This window comes from Athene noctua, chromosome 4, assembly GCF_965140245.1.
Source record: "Athene noctua chromosome 4, bAthNoc1.hap1.1, whole genome shotgun sequence".
NCBI lineage: Eukaryota > Metazoa > Chordata > Aves > Strigiformes > Strigidae > Athene > Athene noctua.
Genome location: NC_134040.1, coordinates 72,219,914 through 72,236,900, shown reverse-complemented (window position 1 = coordinate 72,236,900; position 16,987 = coordinate 72,219,914). Strand labels below are relative to the sequence as shown.

Below are 16,987 nucleotides of genomic sequence, written 5' to 3'. Positions count from 1 at the left end.
GAGCATGGTTTCAGTGGAGTGGAGGATGAAGAGGGTAGTTGTTAAAGAGGTAGTTAGGTGGGATAAGAGAAATTTTATGACCTTGGGAAGCTTTTGTTTGGGCATTATTTTTGAAACCAAATGGGAAAGAAGAGAGAGAGTGGTTAAAGACAGTGGGCGTGAAGTAAGGTGATGTCAACCTAGGAAACATTTTCAGAGTTAGTAGCGTACAATCTGTGATAAGAATGGGATTAGAGAAGACGAGGTTGAAAGTGGCAAATGGCAAACAAGAAAACTGGGTCAGGTCTTGGCTTAGTGAAAACATTCAAATATTACAGTAATAAAAAGACCCTAAAGACTGTGTCAGCGTAGGAAATGGTATGGAAAGTGCATGTAAGCACTTATTAGAAAGGAAGAAGAGTGTGTGGTGTATTTCTTTTCTTGTGTCTATGAGAGCCTTACATCCCATTCCATTCTCCTTGGAGCATTCCTTCCCATGTCCCAGAAGTGAGGGAGAGCCCTGGCCACCTAAATTGTCCTTGTACACAAGGTGGCACTCCAGATATGTGAGGAAATGGAAAAAAATGTAACAACAAAGACATTTCTCGTTTTGCTACATATATATGAATGGGGTTATTACACTTTTTTTTTTTCAGAAAACAGTCTCTCTCTTTCTCCCTATCACCAGTGTGCCATGTAAGTCAGTTTAGGTCCTTTAAAGGGATCGTTTTCTTAAATTTATCCCATAGGATAAAATTTAAAATTTATAGCTACACAATGCCATGGTTAAAAAAAAAAAAAAAAAAAAAAGCCAAAAATCTTAAATACCTGCTTTGGTTTTTTCCTCTGTTATTTTCTCTTAATGCTGATGCACCATTTGTTTTTACATGTGTATTTAAACCAGACATTACTTCTCACTGCACTGAACCATGGGACCTTGTTCAGTTTTCGACTTGAATGTACCTCTTTGCCTCCTCTTAGTCATAATGGAATATAAATATATGCTTTTCAAGTTTGCAGTGAACCCATGGCTCATTTTGTTGCTTTAAAACAGAGCCTGTTCCATGTACCATGTGATGTGGACAGTTACAATAAAAGTATATTGATTCTAATTTCTTTCCCTTTTTCTTTAATTTGCTTCAAAATTAATTCTGTTTAAGAAGGGTTTTAGAATATCATAGATGTAGCAGGCACAAAAGAAGATGTACTTAGCATTACTTAGCCATTATGGTTTTCTTTAGCAATTAACAGAACCATAAGCATTTGAAAAGCTGCATAACTGGAAATGAAGTGAAAATTGCTTGAAAAAATTTATTTATTCAAATCAAAATTTTATAGAACTTGCAATTAAATTTAGTAATCAAACAGAAAAAAGTGTTTAGCTTCTGAAAGGCTATTTTTACATACTGTTGATGTAGGTCACATTTGCACTTAGCAAGGAACTGAAATACTGTGAAGTTTAAAGAAGTAACATCATACACCATAACAGAAATGTAGACCAGAAGTGCTATAAAGTAGTTAAGCTGTCTCAGAGAAAAAGAAAATCTTCAGTCCTAGTAATTTAGCAGATGTCAATGAGGTAAAATATCTGTAACATTAAAGAATAATCTTCCAAGTCTCACTATTTTATTTGTAATTTTGAAAAGATTGCAATGAAATTTTGTAAAAATGAACCAGTTAATATGTAGGTATTTCACTGAAAACAAACTCAGATATATCATGATTGTTCTAACATTCCTTCAATTTTTCAGTATTTCTGATGCTCTAATGCTAGTATACTGTGTTTTTATATACTTAAGAGCCTCTGCTTAGAATACATCTGTAGAATTTTAAAATTATTATTAAAAGGGGATGATGCTTGTGTTGTCTTTTGTTACATGCATATTAATCTTACTAATAGGCTTTAGTAACACACATTTAGCATTCAACATTGTGACACTAAACAAATACATGTTATCACAGCTCAGGTATATTAAGTTTATGGCTGTAAAATAATACAGTTCTTCAATCGAACCACAGAAAATTGTCTGGGATTCCGATTTTCTAATGGGATGCCTGGTAACAGCATTCACTTCCCTCCCAAAATCATGTCACTTTGAATTATCTAAAGTCACATATGGAAACACACATCCAGAAGTTTCTGGGTTGTGGGACTTTCACAACACTGGTTGTTGCTCTGAAGTTCCTGTTCACTTCAGGACTCTTTGAAGCATTAATATACACCTACCACCCTCCTTCTTGGGGGGGAAAAAAAACAAACAACAAACCCCAACCTGGAGAAGAAGCCTTGAAGAAATGAACAGTTGATACTCAGAAATGTTCAGAATGGTTTAGCCAGCTCAAACAAAATCCTTAAGGTTCTCCTGAGAATATGGAGTCCTTCAGGAAGCCTGTCTTCTTTCTACCTTCATCAGTTTTCTTCATGGGTGTGGTTATGATCTTTCTCAACTTCAGTCATTTGTAACAAAAAGAACTGTCCAACCTGTTTGTTTACATGTCCGATGATTTTAAGCTGCCTGCTTTCTGCTAAATTTACAAGAAGCAAATAATAATAGACCCTTCTTCCACAAGCTAAGACACTGCTGCTTGCTCTGCTTGCCTGTTTTTCTACATTAATCTTGAGATCAAAGTGTTGAGATCAACCATGCTTAGGAATATTAGCTCCACTTGCACAACAGCATATTTCAGGGTGAAAACCATAATGCACATGGAATTTCGTAAACATTTCCTTCAGTGATAGCACATGTAGCCTTCTGTTTTGGACTGTTTAATAAATAAAATCTAGTGCTTTGAGGTCAAACGAATTTTAGCATCCATTGTAGGTGGGTGAAAAAACAAAGTGGAGAGCTGTAGAGGCAGCTGTGATGTGATGGTAAGAAAACAGTGCCTAGGTGTGTCTAACTTCTGATCCAAACAGTGATTCTTTAGTGCAGTGGTTTAAGGTTTCACCTAAATGTAAGGAACTATATGGAGTTTTTTATTTCTCTCTTTCCTGCCCCACCCCCACCCCCCACCCCCCCCAGTTGACATAGCATAGTTAAAATGTCTTAGAAACCTGGAAAGGATAACCCGTCATGGACCAACTAGGTCTGTTCACTTCTATTGCTTTCATTATTTTTTCTGTAATAGCAGACTAATGAGCACGGCCTTTAGATGCTATTTTAGCTCACATATAACTTTATAAATATTTCAACTTAGATATAATTAGATAAATTCAACTTGTTTAATTAGTAATGCAATCAGCCAGCATGGCTTAGGAAGCCATATCACATTAAAAATATGGTGATAATGCATTTTAATAAGCAATAAGCAATTCTTTTAACAAAGAAATCCATGCTTTTACAAGCTATTTGTGTCTTATATAAGGCTTTATAGCTTTGCCATTACTTTTATTTTACCATTGCCATTGGTAAACTCATAAACTCAGAAATTTGCATGGCAGCTGAAATAAAGATCTTTCTTAGCTGATTTTGAGCCAAAATAGTCAACCGTTATAAGATAATCGTTTAGGAGAATTAAATGGCTTTGTTCACATTTTAAATTTTTATTTGAATATTAATTTTAAAATTTGAAGTGGGAAATTGAAAAGCGTAAACTTAGGTTTGTCTAAGCAATATTTCTTTTTCTATCTCTCGAGAATTTTTCTCCAAATTACAAAACGGTGAATGCCAGCAACAAGTTGTACCAAGAATCTCATGTACATACAGTGTTGAGTGATATTCTGTGCATCTGTAGCTTGGGTCTGCTAAAAATGATGAAGTTTGAAACAAGGAGCCTGATGAAGTACTGAAATTTGGACTATGTGGGAGAGAGTTCTGAATAAGAGCCAGAATTTATAGGCTTAAGTATATGCATGTATATGTCAGAAAGAGAATATTTTTTTATATTAAGCATGCTTTCAAGTTGTTAGTGTATTTTCAAACTGCATCAGTGTTTATAAATTTTTGGAATAAGCCAAGATCAGAGGAATAATATAGGTGGGAGTAATATGATTATAAATTTTTACCCCTTTTGTTAAGCAGGTTTTTTTAAGGACTCTCTAAATATTTTTTATATTTTTTTATGTTTGAAATATCTTGGTTTTTACAGAACTTACTGTCTTCAAGGAATACTGAAATATTAATTTGTGTATGAGGTAATATATTAATTTTTTTACACAAAAAATAACGAAGCGTTATTATTAATACATTTTAATTTACTGGAAGTAGGGATATCACAGGTTTTTGCCATTTGGTATTAAGATTTACATTCTCATTTGATGGTATAAAATAATTAGTTTGCCTGTTTGCAAAATGTGTAGAATACAATGGCGAGGTATATATTTACCAAACTGAGGAGGTGACTAAAAATTCATATGGTTGATTTAAAAAGCAGATAGAACTTTAGAAGGATTTTTAGAAGCTCCTAAGCATCCTGTGTCTCTAAAAGCCTCCAAGTATGAAAGCAAAGACAGGTAGGTGCCTAATTTAACTAATCCTAGTAGGCATCTGTCTGCATTTTTCTGTGACTTAATATGTTTTCTAGGGTGCCCAAAAAAGATTGAATAGATAGTTGACTTGATCTCAGGCTTTTCTTTTTATGCTGTTGCACTGCATAGTGCTGAAGAAAACAGGCAAGAGCTATAGAGGTGAACAGGAAGAAAATTGTCAGATATTAATTTTGTCATGTAAATTGCTTTCTCTAGTTCATAGCTTTATAAACAATGTATCATCAGTTCTCTTTCAACCACAAAGAATTTTCTTTGCTCAGGGTCTTGCTTCAATAGGCATGTTTCCTTTTGTTCTCTGGTCAAAATGCTAGTTGCATGTCTTTATGGTTAATATTTTTAAATGTTATTTTCATTTTAAATAGTAGTACATGTTTGCTGAAAAGCTTTTTGCCCCAACTCCTATTGTTTAGGTAAGTAATACACATGATTAACAGGTTACTGATGGGACAAAAAGGCATCTGTAGATCTGGATGACACTTCATGGATATATTTGCATATTAATTTTTAATTTCTAAAGCTTGAATTAGTTGAAAATGTGGTATCTTAGCATTACATTTAGCTGGTTTAAGTTTGAAATTTTTTCTTGAATCTGTGCCTTTTTGGCTGCTTTTTGTAAAAAATTATAAACCGGCATAATTTCAAAGTTAGATTTACCACATTAATGTCACTATCTGTGGCCATATTTTCACCTTCATTTTAAGTGAACCTAAAGTGACACCACTGCACAAAGAAGCAGTACTAGCCATTGCCTGGAATCAGCCCCTTGCATCAAGCAGTCCTTTGCCATTCTTCCATGTTCTGTATCAAGTAACGCTACGCTTCGAACTGGACCTGGATCATAACCTGAGCGACACTCACTCTGCACACGCTGCTCCCATGATTGGTGACGGGAATCACCAGCCCAGTTAAAGCATATTGTAGTTTCTTACATATTTTACTTTAGGAGACCCAAATTTGAGTCCATAATTTGCCATTTGCACAAAATACGGTAAAAAGCAGATTTTGAGTAGGGGAATGTATATAAGCTTTGTGAAATAGGGGTAAAATGAGAAAACAGGGAATGTCGGTAAGCAAAATAGTATGAAATGGAGTTGAAAGTACACAGTACTGCGTACTGGTAATCAGAGATTATCTGTTCAACTGTCAGAGATACCAGGTTCTAAAAACAGAGAAAATACAAAGATCTGTATTGATGAATGAATGTGGAGCTCTACAGGAGGCATTTCTACCAATAAGACACATGATGATATTGGAAAAATTATTCAACACTTCCTTCTCTTCTTCAGCATCTGTCTTCATGGTGCTCTAGTGTGGTGGTTTGACTTTGGCTAAATGCCAGGTACCCACCAAGTTACTGTGTCACTTCCCCTCCTTTCTCCTTGTTTTCTTAACAGGGCAAAGAGGAGAAAGAAAATAAGATAGACCAACCCTTGTGGGTAAAACAAAAGCAGTTTTAATATAAGCAAAGTGAAGCAAAGGTCCGCGCGCAGAAGCAGAAAAGCAAGCGGATTTATTCTCTGCTTCCCATTAACAGGCGATGTCAGGCCTTCTCAGGAAGCAGGGGGCTCTGATATGCATAAGTGTTCTATCAACACCCTGCCAGCTCCCAACATAAAACACAGCACCATGAGGGCTGCTATAGGGAAAACCAGTTCCGACTCAGCCAGACCCAGTACATCTAGCAAAGAGCTCTTTTCTCAGAGATCCTGTTGATTGTATCATACAAAAATCTCCTAACCACCCATTGTTGATCATCTAGAAGTTAAGGAAGGAATAATTGTGAGCTTTTTTGGTAGCAACATATAAATTTGAGAGGATTTTCAAAATTCAGCCATTCTGGGTTTTTTATACTGTAACAGCTAGATTTCTCAGCTTGGCCTGTGAATATTCACTTGGTAGGTATCAGTGCAGAAGGCTGTGGTGTACAACTTGTGGAATATGGCGGTCAAATTTTTGAATTCTCTAATGCCTGCTAATTTCCCCAGTTTTACCTGCACTAGATTCTCCTCTTTTGTACACTGGGAGGTTGGCCAGAGTTCAGTGAACAAGGGTGTGGAAAAGTTGAATCAGAAGTTGGGCCTCTTACTCTCTTCGCACTGGTTAGTGTCAGAATCATTATCCATGATCACAGTAATAATAAGAAAAAAACTCTATTAACCTTTTGCCTATATAGAAGTATATGCTCAAATTAAGTATTTGTACAATACAGACTAATAATTTTCAGGTTAATCTGAATTTAATTATTTATCAGTGTTGTTTTTTCTTAGAATTAGATAGCATGCCTTGTTTAATTTTAAATGCAAAAAACGTCATGGACTTCTACAGAGCTCCCATTATTGAGATAAGGTACAATTAAAGGTGACAGTTACCTTTCAAAGATTAAACACTTTCTACAGTTGCGTAAGTATTGGTTATTGGTTGTCTAAAAAGTAATTTACAAAATGCTCAGCTTTAAATGTGATGGTGTTCTAGAAAGCATTTCTGTAAGTGTCATATACCTCAGCACATTAAAATTTCTAAGAGACTTTAATTCACATCCAATTCACACTTAACCTGATACTATGAAGTTATATTTTTATGGTAAAAAAAGTTGTGTTGGTGTATCTGGCTGAACTTCAGTCTTTTAGTATCAAGGGCTTGAAGTCCAGGTGAATACCCTGGCAGCTAACTTCTGCTGATTTGTATACTGCAGGGGTGTACCAGGTCTGCTTCTGGCTGTTTAGTGTGTTTAAGGTGAAAGAAAGGAGGAACTGGAGGGAGCATCTGCAGACTGCACCTGAAGGCACTTGCCAGAGAAATCATTTGTATCCTCATTACTTAGCTTTAGTTAGTTTAAAAGCCGCTAGATATTCCTGGCAAGACAGTACTATGGTGGAAAAATGTTATCTTGCTACTTGAGGTAGTAGCCTTCTCAAAAAGGAACAGAATTAAGTCTGTGAGAAAAAGCACATTAATGCTGGGAAATGCCAAAGTTAATGTTGCACAAGCACAGTTTGTCTTTCTTTTTGGGTAGACGTATAATGCAATCTTAACTTAATTCAGTTCCCATTTTTTCCACAGGGCTCTTCATTCACTTAACACACAGAATGGACATACCTCTCTTTTATCTAATCAGTAATTCATTTTCTCTGCGCTGTTCAGTACAGTCTTATATTATACAGTAGACACACAGTTAAACTAAACTCCTCATCTGCTTTAATATGTCTTTATTCCCTGTAGATTTTGAGAAGTCTGCAAATAGTGACTAATTTACTGTCTCACACACAGTCCCTCTGTGTGACATGAGTTTTGTTTTACAGGTAGAAGGTGATTCTGCAATTGACGGTAGCAAACAAATTGTTGTGAGATTTGGATGTCCAATTAAAGGATTTTTTTTTTTCATGTTTCACATTACAGAGCATTTATATGTTCAATTCAGTTTAGGTTTAGTTTATCTAAAAATATTTAACATGCTCCCAAATTAGATCTCGGGTTTTCAAGAGCTCAGGAGAGCATAAATACTCTCAGTACCAAGCAGGATTTTGATGAAGTTATCTAAGATCTGTGGACCAGCATAAGCATTATTTTCCTTTTCTTTCATGCAGTCTCCCTAGTTCATTACACATCTTCCAATCTCCCCAGCAAATGAACAAGATTTATGCAAGCAATAGTCTTTTAACACTGGTGCATTCACAGAGCAGGTCTATCCTGTACTTCCTCACTGAATAAGCTTGATGCCATCTGGTCCACACATTTTCTCTAAGCAAGATAAACTACACAGGTGTCATTCCTGACAGATTTAACTAATCCTGATTGTAAAGACAATGATTAAGAGTCAATAAACTTCAACAATTTATTTTAATACTTCACTATCCCTATTATTAGAAAGTCTTCCTAGTATCTAATCTGAAACTTTTCTGCAGCAGCTTAAGCCAGTTATTTCTTGTAACATTCGTCATGGTATTCTTTTCGGGTATCTTTCAGATGCCTTTTACCTATCTGACAGCTGTTGTGTGAGTCCTCTTTTCTCAACACAGAACATCCCCACCCCTTGAGCCTCTTTCTTGGTGACTATTTTCTAGGCCTCTGATCATTCCGGTTACTCTTTTTTATGGGCTTTTTCCTGTTAATTCCTGTCTTGTCTGAAACCTTGTCACAAAGCTGGACAGGGTGCTCTATCTAAGTGCTGCCAGAGCTGTGTGGAATTATTTTACATGTATTGTAGGTTGCAGTCCTGTTTATATATCCTGGTATGGTAATATTTTTAAACACCATTCAGTTGTTTACAATGATCACTAGATTTTTATTTTTCCTTTGGAATGGATGTCTATCCAGTTATTCCATAGCTTGTATTTCAAACATGATTATTATGTCTACTTGAGTAAAACACAGCAGTTTTCTATGTTGAATTGCATTATATTTTTAGCCCATTTCAATAATACGAGTATTTTATATTTATATTCTATATTCCAGCCTCTTCCATGTTTAATAGGATATATTTTATTTAATCTTCCAAGCCATTAATGAAAGGTTGTGAAAAAAAGTCCAGTCAGTACAGCCTTCCATTTTAGCAGTGAGACACTGGTTGCTACTCTCTGAGGATCACTTTCAACTAGTTCTGTACTCCTCTAACAATATGAGCACACAAATAGCATACTTCCCAATATGACTTACCAGGTTGCAGTGTAAAAGTGTGAGAAGCCTTGGTAAAATCAAGGTACTTACAATCTAATGTATCTCTGTTTCATAGGAACTCTGCCATAGAGTGAAACTAGATCTATTACGATTTGCCTGATAAAACCCTATAGTATAGTCCCATCTCCTTTCTTCTTCTAGGTACCCAGAAGTGAAACTTAAAAGCTGATTTTTCTATAAATTCTGAGATGATATTTTCCTTTCTTATTTAGTTTCTTCATCATTCATTTCCAGTCTAATAGTACATCCTTCACAATTTCTCAATGGCTGTAAGTTTCCTCAGCCAGTTAAGGTGTTCAAGGATGTAAATATCAAATTCAAATAATTTGAAAACTTATAGACTGTATAAATACTCTCTGAGTATTCTTTTTCACTCAACATGGAGATTTTATCTCTGTATATGTGACACTTATGCTGACATATTACTCCTTTCTGTAGAGGCTTCCTTTGTATTTGAAGTCATCAAAAAGTTTTCCCAAGTCACAGGTTTTATCAGTGTTCTCCCCATAAATTAATTACATGCATACTGTCATTCACACTTGAAAAATTAGGGCAGTTAGTCACAGGAGGGTGATTTTGGGGGTTTCTAAAGGTAAGCGTGTACATGGAAGTGTATGATATTTGCCTGGAACTTGATTTACAAATGCAAGGGAAGTTAGGATTGTTTGGAATGTAATATAATAAATAAAGTGTATCCTGTCCTTGTATTCACATCAGTCAAATGCACAAAAGATAACAGGGTTTTTTCCTTGTATTTTAATTTTTTCATTATTTTACCATGGAAAAGTAGGTGGAGTTTTTTTCCGTTTGGGGGCAAAACTATGCTCTTTATATGTACAATATACAGAGATCCATTTGACAGCCTTTGACAGGTAGCTGTGTTGGAATAGAAGGTGGCAGAGCTTAATGAAATATATTATTGTCATTTAATCTTTCCAAGTCTATAATAGTAGTTCTAAGAGCAGGACTCCTTTATATCAAAATAACATAGACTTATAGTAGTTATTCCAGAAATATAACTATTCTTATCTTTAATAACAGTAAAGCTGCATGAGTCATGTCTCAAGGTGACATATATTGTTTAATGTTCTTCCCATAGATTTTAATTTCTTGTCTGTAGTTCACTAAACAACTACTTTTGGCAAATGCTGAAGAGTATTGAGTCCATTTAAGACTGAACAGGTTTTCAAACAGGCAGAATATGAATAAACAAATTGCATTTATCTATGGGACACTTGACAGCACAAAAATTACAATTATTCATCCTGAAATATATCGCCAAGAGATCCTGACAGGGTACATATTCTTTGTCTCTATTGAATTATTTTTTTTTTTTATGCACTGTGCAGCATATAGCTCTGAAAACAGAAATACCTTTTCTTCTGTTTTGAAACAAAATGTGTGAAAATTCAAACAGTTGAAGCATTCTTAGAATCAAACATACAAATGAGACATGGTGAAACTTCAGTGTAGAAAACTGATATGTTAAGAGGAAAGGGGAATGAAGATCAGAAAAAGCTAGATATATTCAGAAGTAAAATGTTATTTTTTCATGCATATAACGGATTGTGATGAAAGTAGCACAAGCAGTTAACTGTTTGTAAAACCAATATAAATAAGGGATATTGTGAAATCCAACAGATGAGTTTCTTGAAAATTTCATGACATATACCCATATTGAAAAGTCACTAATAAAGCCAAATAAATTGGAATTATTTTATTGCTATACATAACATAATAGTTCAAGTATTTTTCTGCTATTTAAACCATTCAGATATTTTCCCCACAAAACAAATTATTTCATCAGTGTTCCCAACACTACCTTTCCTTTGTACCACTTCTCATCATGTCCTCATATTCTGTATGCCACAGATTTATTTTTCTGTGCAGTTTTTTTCAGGTATGTTGCTTGCTCTTCTACCAGTTTGAGAGTAATGTTGAGGGACATCTGACGTGCCTTTATTTAGCTGAGCTGCCTTTGCAGTATCCCAGTGCATTTTTTATTTGGGGAACAAGGACAAGAGGTTTGAACCAGAGTTACATTCCTGGTGTCATTAACTGCTGATATGAAATTGTCAGAAAAGTATATTGATTCATTTCTGACTTACACAAGCACTGTGATTTTGCTTTGTTTCTGGAGTGTGGTGGTGCAATTCCTACCCCTCCCTGCCGTCCTTGTTGGGCTGCTTGGTGCCAGGTGTGATTCCATCCACATCCCCTCAAGCCATACACCAATCTATGGAGATTAGGACTGATAACCTTGAGGAGCCTGGCTCCTGCCCCTCCCAATTGCTTGGAAAAGGTTATAATGGTCCATCATCTCCTGATGGCCTGACACACCTGTGCCTGGGATGTGGTCAGATGGAACAATAACAGGGTTGCATGTTATTCAGATTCTTGTGCAACTGCCAGAAGGCACCAGATAGCATTTGACAGAAGTCAGTTACCTTGGATCCTATAAACTGCGACCACCAGAGAGACCCTTTGAGCTCTCCTGGATCGCAGCGGCCTGTGACCAGCATCTCCCCTGAGCTGGGACGCCTCTCAGGTACCAAAACCCTTAAGGTGTCGTCTGCTCCAGACGGAAGGCCAGGGCGAAGTCCCCCCGCTCGAGTCTCAATTATCGCCCGTTGAGGAATGCCAAGGCATTGGGAGTATTTGCTCTAAACTCGAGAGGGAAATTTTCTTTGAGCTAGCTTCTATTTCACCTGTTTATTGGTGTGTGTGTGTGTGTGGGTACGTACCCTTACCCTTGTTCCTGTGTGTTTGTCCCTTTTGTGTTCATTTTACCGAACCCAAACCCCTTTGTTTCTGTATGTATATGTCTGGTTTGTGTATGCGCATGTACATATGTGTATAAATTAAGGTACCGTTAAGTAAGTTAGAGTGAATATTGTCATTTTAGAACCTGAATAAGTCGCTTTTCTGTTTGAGTTATTTTGTATTGACAAATAGTTGTTAGTTATTAATAAATCTAGATTATTTTTCTAAATCTTTACCATGTCAATACTTTCATCCGCGACATGGAGACAAGGAATACGCCTCTGCTGCCTGCCTGTCCATAAAATGAGTCAGTGAGTGTAAAATTCTAGCATACCTGTGAATGGGAGTGCTGATTTGGTGGAAGTGTTACGTTCTGACCTTGCAGTCACTAGCTCTGGTATCAGTGCCTGTGGCAGCTGTCAAGCATTAAGTTTTTCTTAACATTTAAAAGGACAACGTTATTTGCAAATTGGACCAAGTAGACATCTTTAAAGAAAAATAAATCAAAAGGACTACACTCACAACTAATTATGTTAACTCAAGCAGCTTTGAAGTTTTACGAGTTTCTTCAGCAACATTTGAGTGAAACAAAATAGAAGCACTGGAGTCTGTAAAAAATAATCTCTCAAGGAAAGGATCAAAGAAATCTTCAAAAAACACGAAAGTATTCCTTTATTTTGCACTCTTCATATTCTCATTCTCAGTAAAACAAATCTGAGAGTTTTAAACGGTGGTCTTAGTAAGTTCGGTCACCAATACGAGTAATCAAAGCCTAAAGCACAGGTATTTTTAGGTTTGACTCCTTAAACTACTAAGATTAAACAAAATTCTCAGATCTTAAAAAAGGGGAGATGTTTCTTGTCAACAGAAACATGTATTAAATTTGGGCTATGATCAGTTCTACTAACTGAAGATCGTTTCAGGTATGAATTAGGTCATGCACAGTCTGGAAAGAGGTCTGGTGGGCATCACAGCCAAGGCAAGTGCTCTCCTGTACAACCAGGATAATTGTGCCAGGGTTACAAAAGTTATGCAGTTGTTTCATAGTCAACATAAGCAGAGCTGTTTCCTTTGCTTCAGTTTTCTGGTCCTTTATGAGACACTGGTGCTATTCATACAGGTTTCAATTGCAGCAGATCTCGTTGTTCTTTTTTGTTAGAATGAATAGATTCTTTTAGCCTCATTGTTCTTTAACCATGCCTTTTTGGCAAAAGGTAACACATTCAGAACTGAACTATAATGGCGATTTTATGTAAATACACAAAATTTGAAGTATTCCTTTCTCTTCTGATACGTCTTTTTGGTATTGGCAGTGGTGCAAAAAGGTATTATTTCCGTACGGTGATGTAGTTCAGCTTTTGCTAGGTAGAGAACTGCATGGTTAGAAGTTTGACTGCATGAAAGGATGATAAAGTTCTGTAAATTCACAGTGCTTATATCTGTGTACTAGTGCAAACCTCAAGTGCAGTCTTTCAGGAGGCTCCTTTATTCTTACATAGCTACAGTTCTCCCACTGCTTACTCATTTTTAGGAGAGAGAGGAACTTCAACTTTAGAGTTTGCCAGAAATTACATGTATACAATTGATAGTTGTCTAATGGAATTGCATTAATCTGAAGTTAGATACCCAAGCAGAAGATGAGTCAGGGAATATAAGGCACAAATTCTCATAAGATTGTTCTTCTGAAGTGTTGTGATGTAGAGAAAACACTTCATATTTTTAATTTGTTACTTGAACTAGTTTTCTGAGTCCTATACTTTAAAGTTCTATGTCCCTTTTACCTGATTGATGAGACATCTTCCATCCTTTGCTTCAAAGATGAAGTGTTCTCCATAACCATCTTCTTTCTTTCTTTTTTTGAAAAAGCTCTTTGTAGATACTTAACTTCTTTTCTTTCCCTTTGTTTTGGTTTGTGTTTTTTCTGATACTACATTGGCAAAATGTCCTATAGAATGATCTGTATGTTAAGAACTTTTCTTTTGGAATAAAAGTCCAGCTTTTCAGTAAGAACGACAATGCTTACAGTAACGTTATTTTCTATCTATGTGGTCTTTAACTATGTTATTTTTATATGCTTGAACCAACAATTCTTTTTCCTGGTTAGATTTAGTTAATTTTTGTATGCTTTCTGAATCAGAGCTCTAAGTTTACAGATCAGACCCATGCAAATTAATCTGTTTCCATATTGGAAAAGACTGTCACTCTGCAGAACTGCATCAAGCACAGCTTTCCCTTTTATTTTTTATTGTTTTTTACCAGTATACTGTCATCTTAAAGGTAGAAATAGAGTGATAAATTCTATAATAATTCACTGTTAATTGCTTCCTGTCAGTAATGAATATTGTTGCCTTGCTTATTTGCTCATATACTACAAATAAAACCAACGCAGTCTACTTCCATTTAGTATGAATATTCAAATCAGTCTTAATGCCGCAAGTACATTCATGCTTAAATTGAGCCTGAAACTGTAGCCAGGTTACGGAACAAAAACTTTCTACCTTTATCTAATCTAATTCTTAGTACAAAGGTAGCATATACTGCAGAAAATTTTTCCTAGCACTTATGGCTGCAAAGGTTTAAGCACTTCATGAAAGATTGCTTCAAAATTCTTAGAGCTGTAATTTTTATTATAAAAGATGTTTATATTAATGATAGTCATTCTCTCTCCTTACAGTGCAAATTAGACTATCAAGCCTGTGTCTCAGGAAAACAAATCTCAGTGAAATGTGAAGGACGTTGCCCTTGCCCTTCTGACAAATCCACAAATGGAGGCAGAAATGATAGGAGAGGTGAGTGATGGTAATTTGTATGGTATTTTTAACAGCTTGTTTCTAGAAGGAAATAAGATTTTGCTCACAGAAGGGTACAGTGATCACAAACACTGATTATTCTTGAATAAAACCAGCTTTATTTTATTCAAGGTTGTTTTCTTTGCTGTTTTGAAATTGTGCCTACAGTAAAATACCACTGTATTTTTCAAATGGAGCTATTGTAGCATAAGTGACTGTTGTTCTTTTTTTAGTCTTTAATATTCCTCAAGATGCTGTACTTATCGAAAAATTAATTCATTGCTCCTCAGTTTTTTCAGTTGAATATTGAAGAAAATTGTTACAGAAAAAAAAGAAACTTAAAAGTCTGTGTTGCGTTTCATAGAAGAAAGTAGTTGTACTTAAACTATGGCACTATAAGTAAAGGCTGTCATATAAAAGTGAGTTTTTTGAAAAGCGTTTGATAGGAATAAATCAGCTCCTTTTGGACCATGCATGAGATTGGGCTGCTGGGACATGCAGTTGCTTTGCACTGCTGCTTAGCCATCGCTGCAAGTGGAGAAAAAAAAAATTTTGTTAAGCGTATTTGTATTTCAGTGACTCCCAGGTGACTTTGAAAGGTTGTTAAACAAAACAGGATACCATTGTTGGTGCTCTCGAGTAGAGAGTCATAGCATGGGTTTCAGGCCACCGTGGACTTGAATTTGCCAAGAACAGTATGACTGGAGGTCTGCATTTTTTTATTTCTTTAGACTAATCTGTTAGATGTATTTTTTTTCTTCTTTCTGTATATTCACACTTTTGATGCATAAGCTAAAATCTTTATGCACAAATATCCTGTATCCTCATTGGAAATACACCAAAATTAGTTCTTGAAGATTTTTTTTTCCTGTAGCAACCTTGTAAAGACAAAAGAAAACGAATACATTCCTAGATTATGTTAATGTTGGTATTTCATTATGGTTTGATAACCTATTCCAAATTTATTTTGCAAAAGAATCTTACCATTTCCGTGATAAGCTGTAGCTGCTGCCAAAACTATTCCTTTTTGCTAGTTTAAAAAATGGAATAATGTTTTTAATAATGAATAGAAATGACCACTGCAAACATTTTGCTGTGTGCAGGCATACAAGTGAATTAAAAATCTGCTCTGAAACACTTCTTTATGTCACTTTTTTGGTCTTTGGCAATATCATTGACTGTGTAATTAAATATTTTCTGTGCTATAACCCCTCTACAAAATGATACAGCCTTGAGGTTTTTTAAAGCATTAATTTACAATTTCATGTGGTAATGTAAATAAATAGATAAATTTGTCATCTGCTCTCATTGCAAACCCAAATGCAAAGCTCTGGAAGACCCAGCCATATATGGTTAATATGGCCCCTTTAATAAGACACACAGTATATTATTAATGGGGTTGCAGTTTTCACTAGCAACAAAGCACAGATGTGAGGATATTTGCTTAATAGTGAGCATGAAATTAAATTAAGATAATGACCTGAGAAGCATTTCTCTGTGGTTAGTAGGCTTACCATTCTCCAGTGTAAGTTTTTTTTTTTATATCGTATCATTGCCCTCAGTTTTTATTAGCATTTTCTCTGCTGGAATCTGTTTTCACCTGATGCAGTTATTTTTGTCTTTGTATGTGTTCTTTCAAGCACATTCTATTTTTGGTACTCCTGTACTTAAATACTGAAAACAATCTATAGACAAATTTTATTGGCTTCAACAAAATTGAATTGTTTTTAATTAGGAATTAACTCCTAGGAACGAACTCTTTTTTGAAGATTTATACTGCTAAGGGATCAAGATTACTTGTGCTTAGTTATGTAAAAAAGAAAGAAAAAATATCCTATATGAATATGGGAATTAACACTAATCCTGTTTTGACGGATTGTCAAGGCACGCAAACTACAGGGCTTTTCCAATTGCTACATTTTACTGCAACATTGAAATCTGAATATTATTTCTTTACAAGGCCAGAATCCAGGAGATGTGAGAAATATGAAAGTGAGCTGAGTATCATTACTGAAATTTCAGCCATTGTAACATGCAAAATTTGTTACAACTTTTGTTACAAGAATTTTTGTTCTAAGAATACAATTATTTTCTTTAAATGGAACTCTGTTAGGTGTTCTAAGCTGTATGAACACATCAGTTGCTTAGAAATCTGATGAAGCTAAAGAGGCAAAGTAGTAGAGTGCTCCAGTTTCAGGAATAACTTAAGTGAGGGTTTTCTAAAATATAGCCATTATCTAAGACAATTCTTCATTTTTTCAGATTGACAAATTCTACTGAATTTTTGGTGTAT

General features: G+C 35.3%; 1 protein-coding gene across 2 annotated transcripts in view; it reads left to right on the top strand.

Annotated features, from left to right (window-relative positions):
* Positions 1-16,987, top strand: part of SPOCK3 (SPARC (osteonectin), cwcv and kazal like domains proteoglycan 3) — a 213,659-nt gene that overhangs the window by 131,356 nt on the left and 65,316 nt on the right. For both annotated transcript variants that reach the window (XM_074905726.1, XM_074905727.1), the window contains one exon: positions 14,580-14,694. In XM_074905726.1, the coding sequence (XP_074761827.1) occupies positions 14,580-14,694 (115 nt within the window). The remainder of the gene's footprint in view (positions 1-14,579; positions 14,695-16,987) is intronic.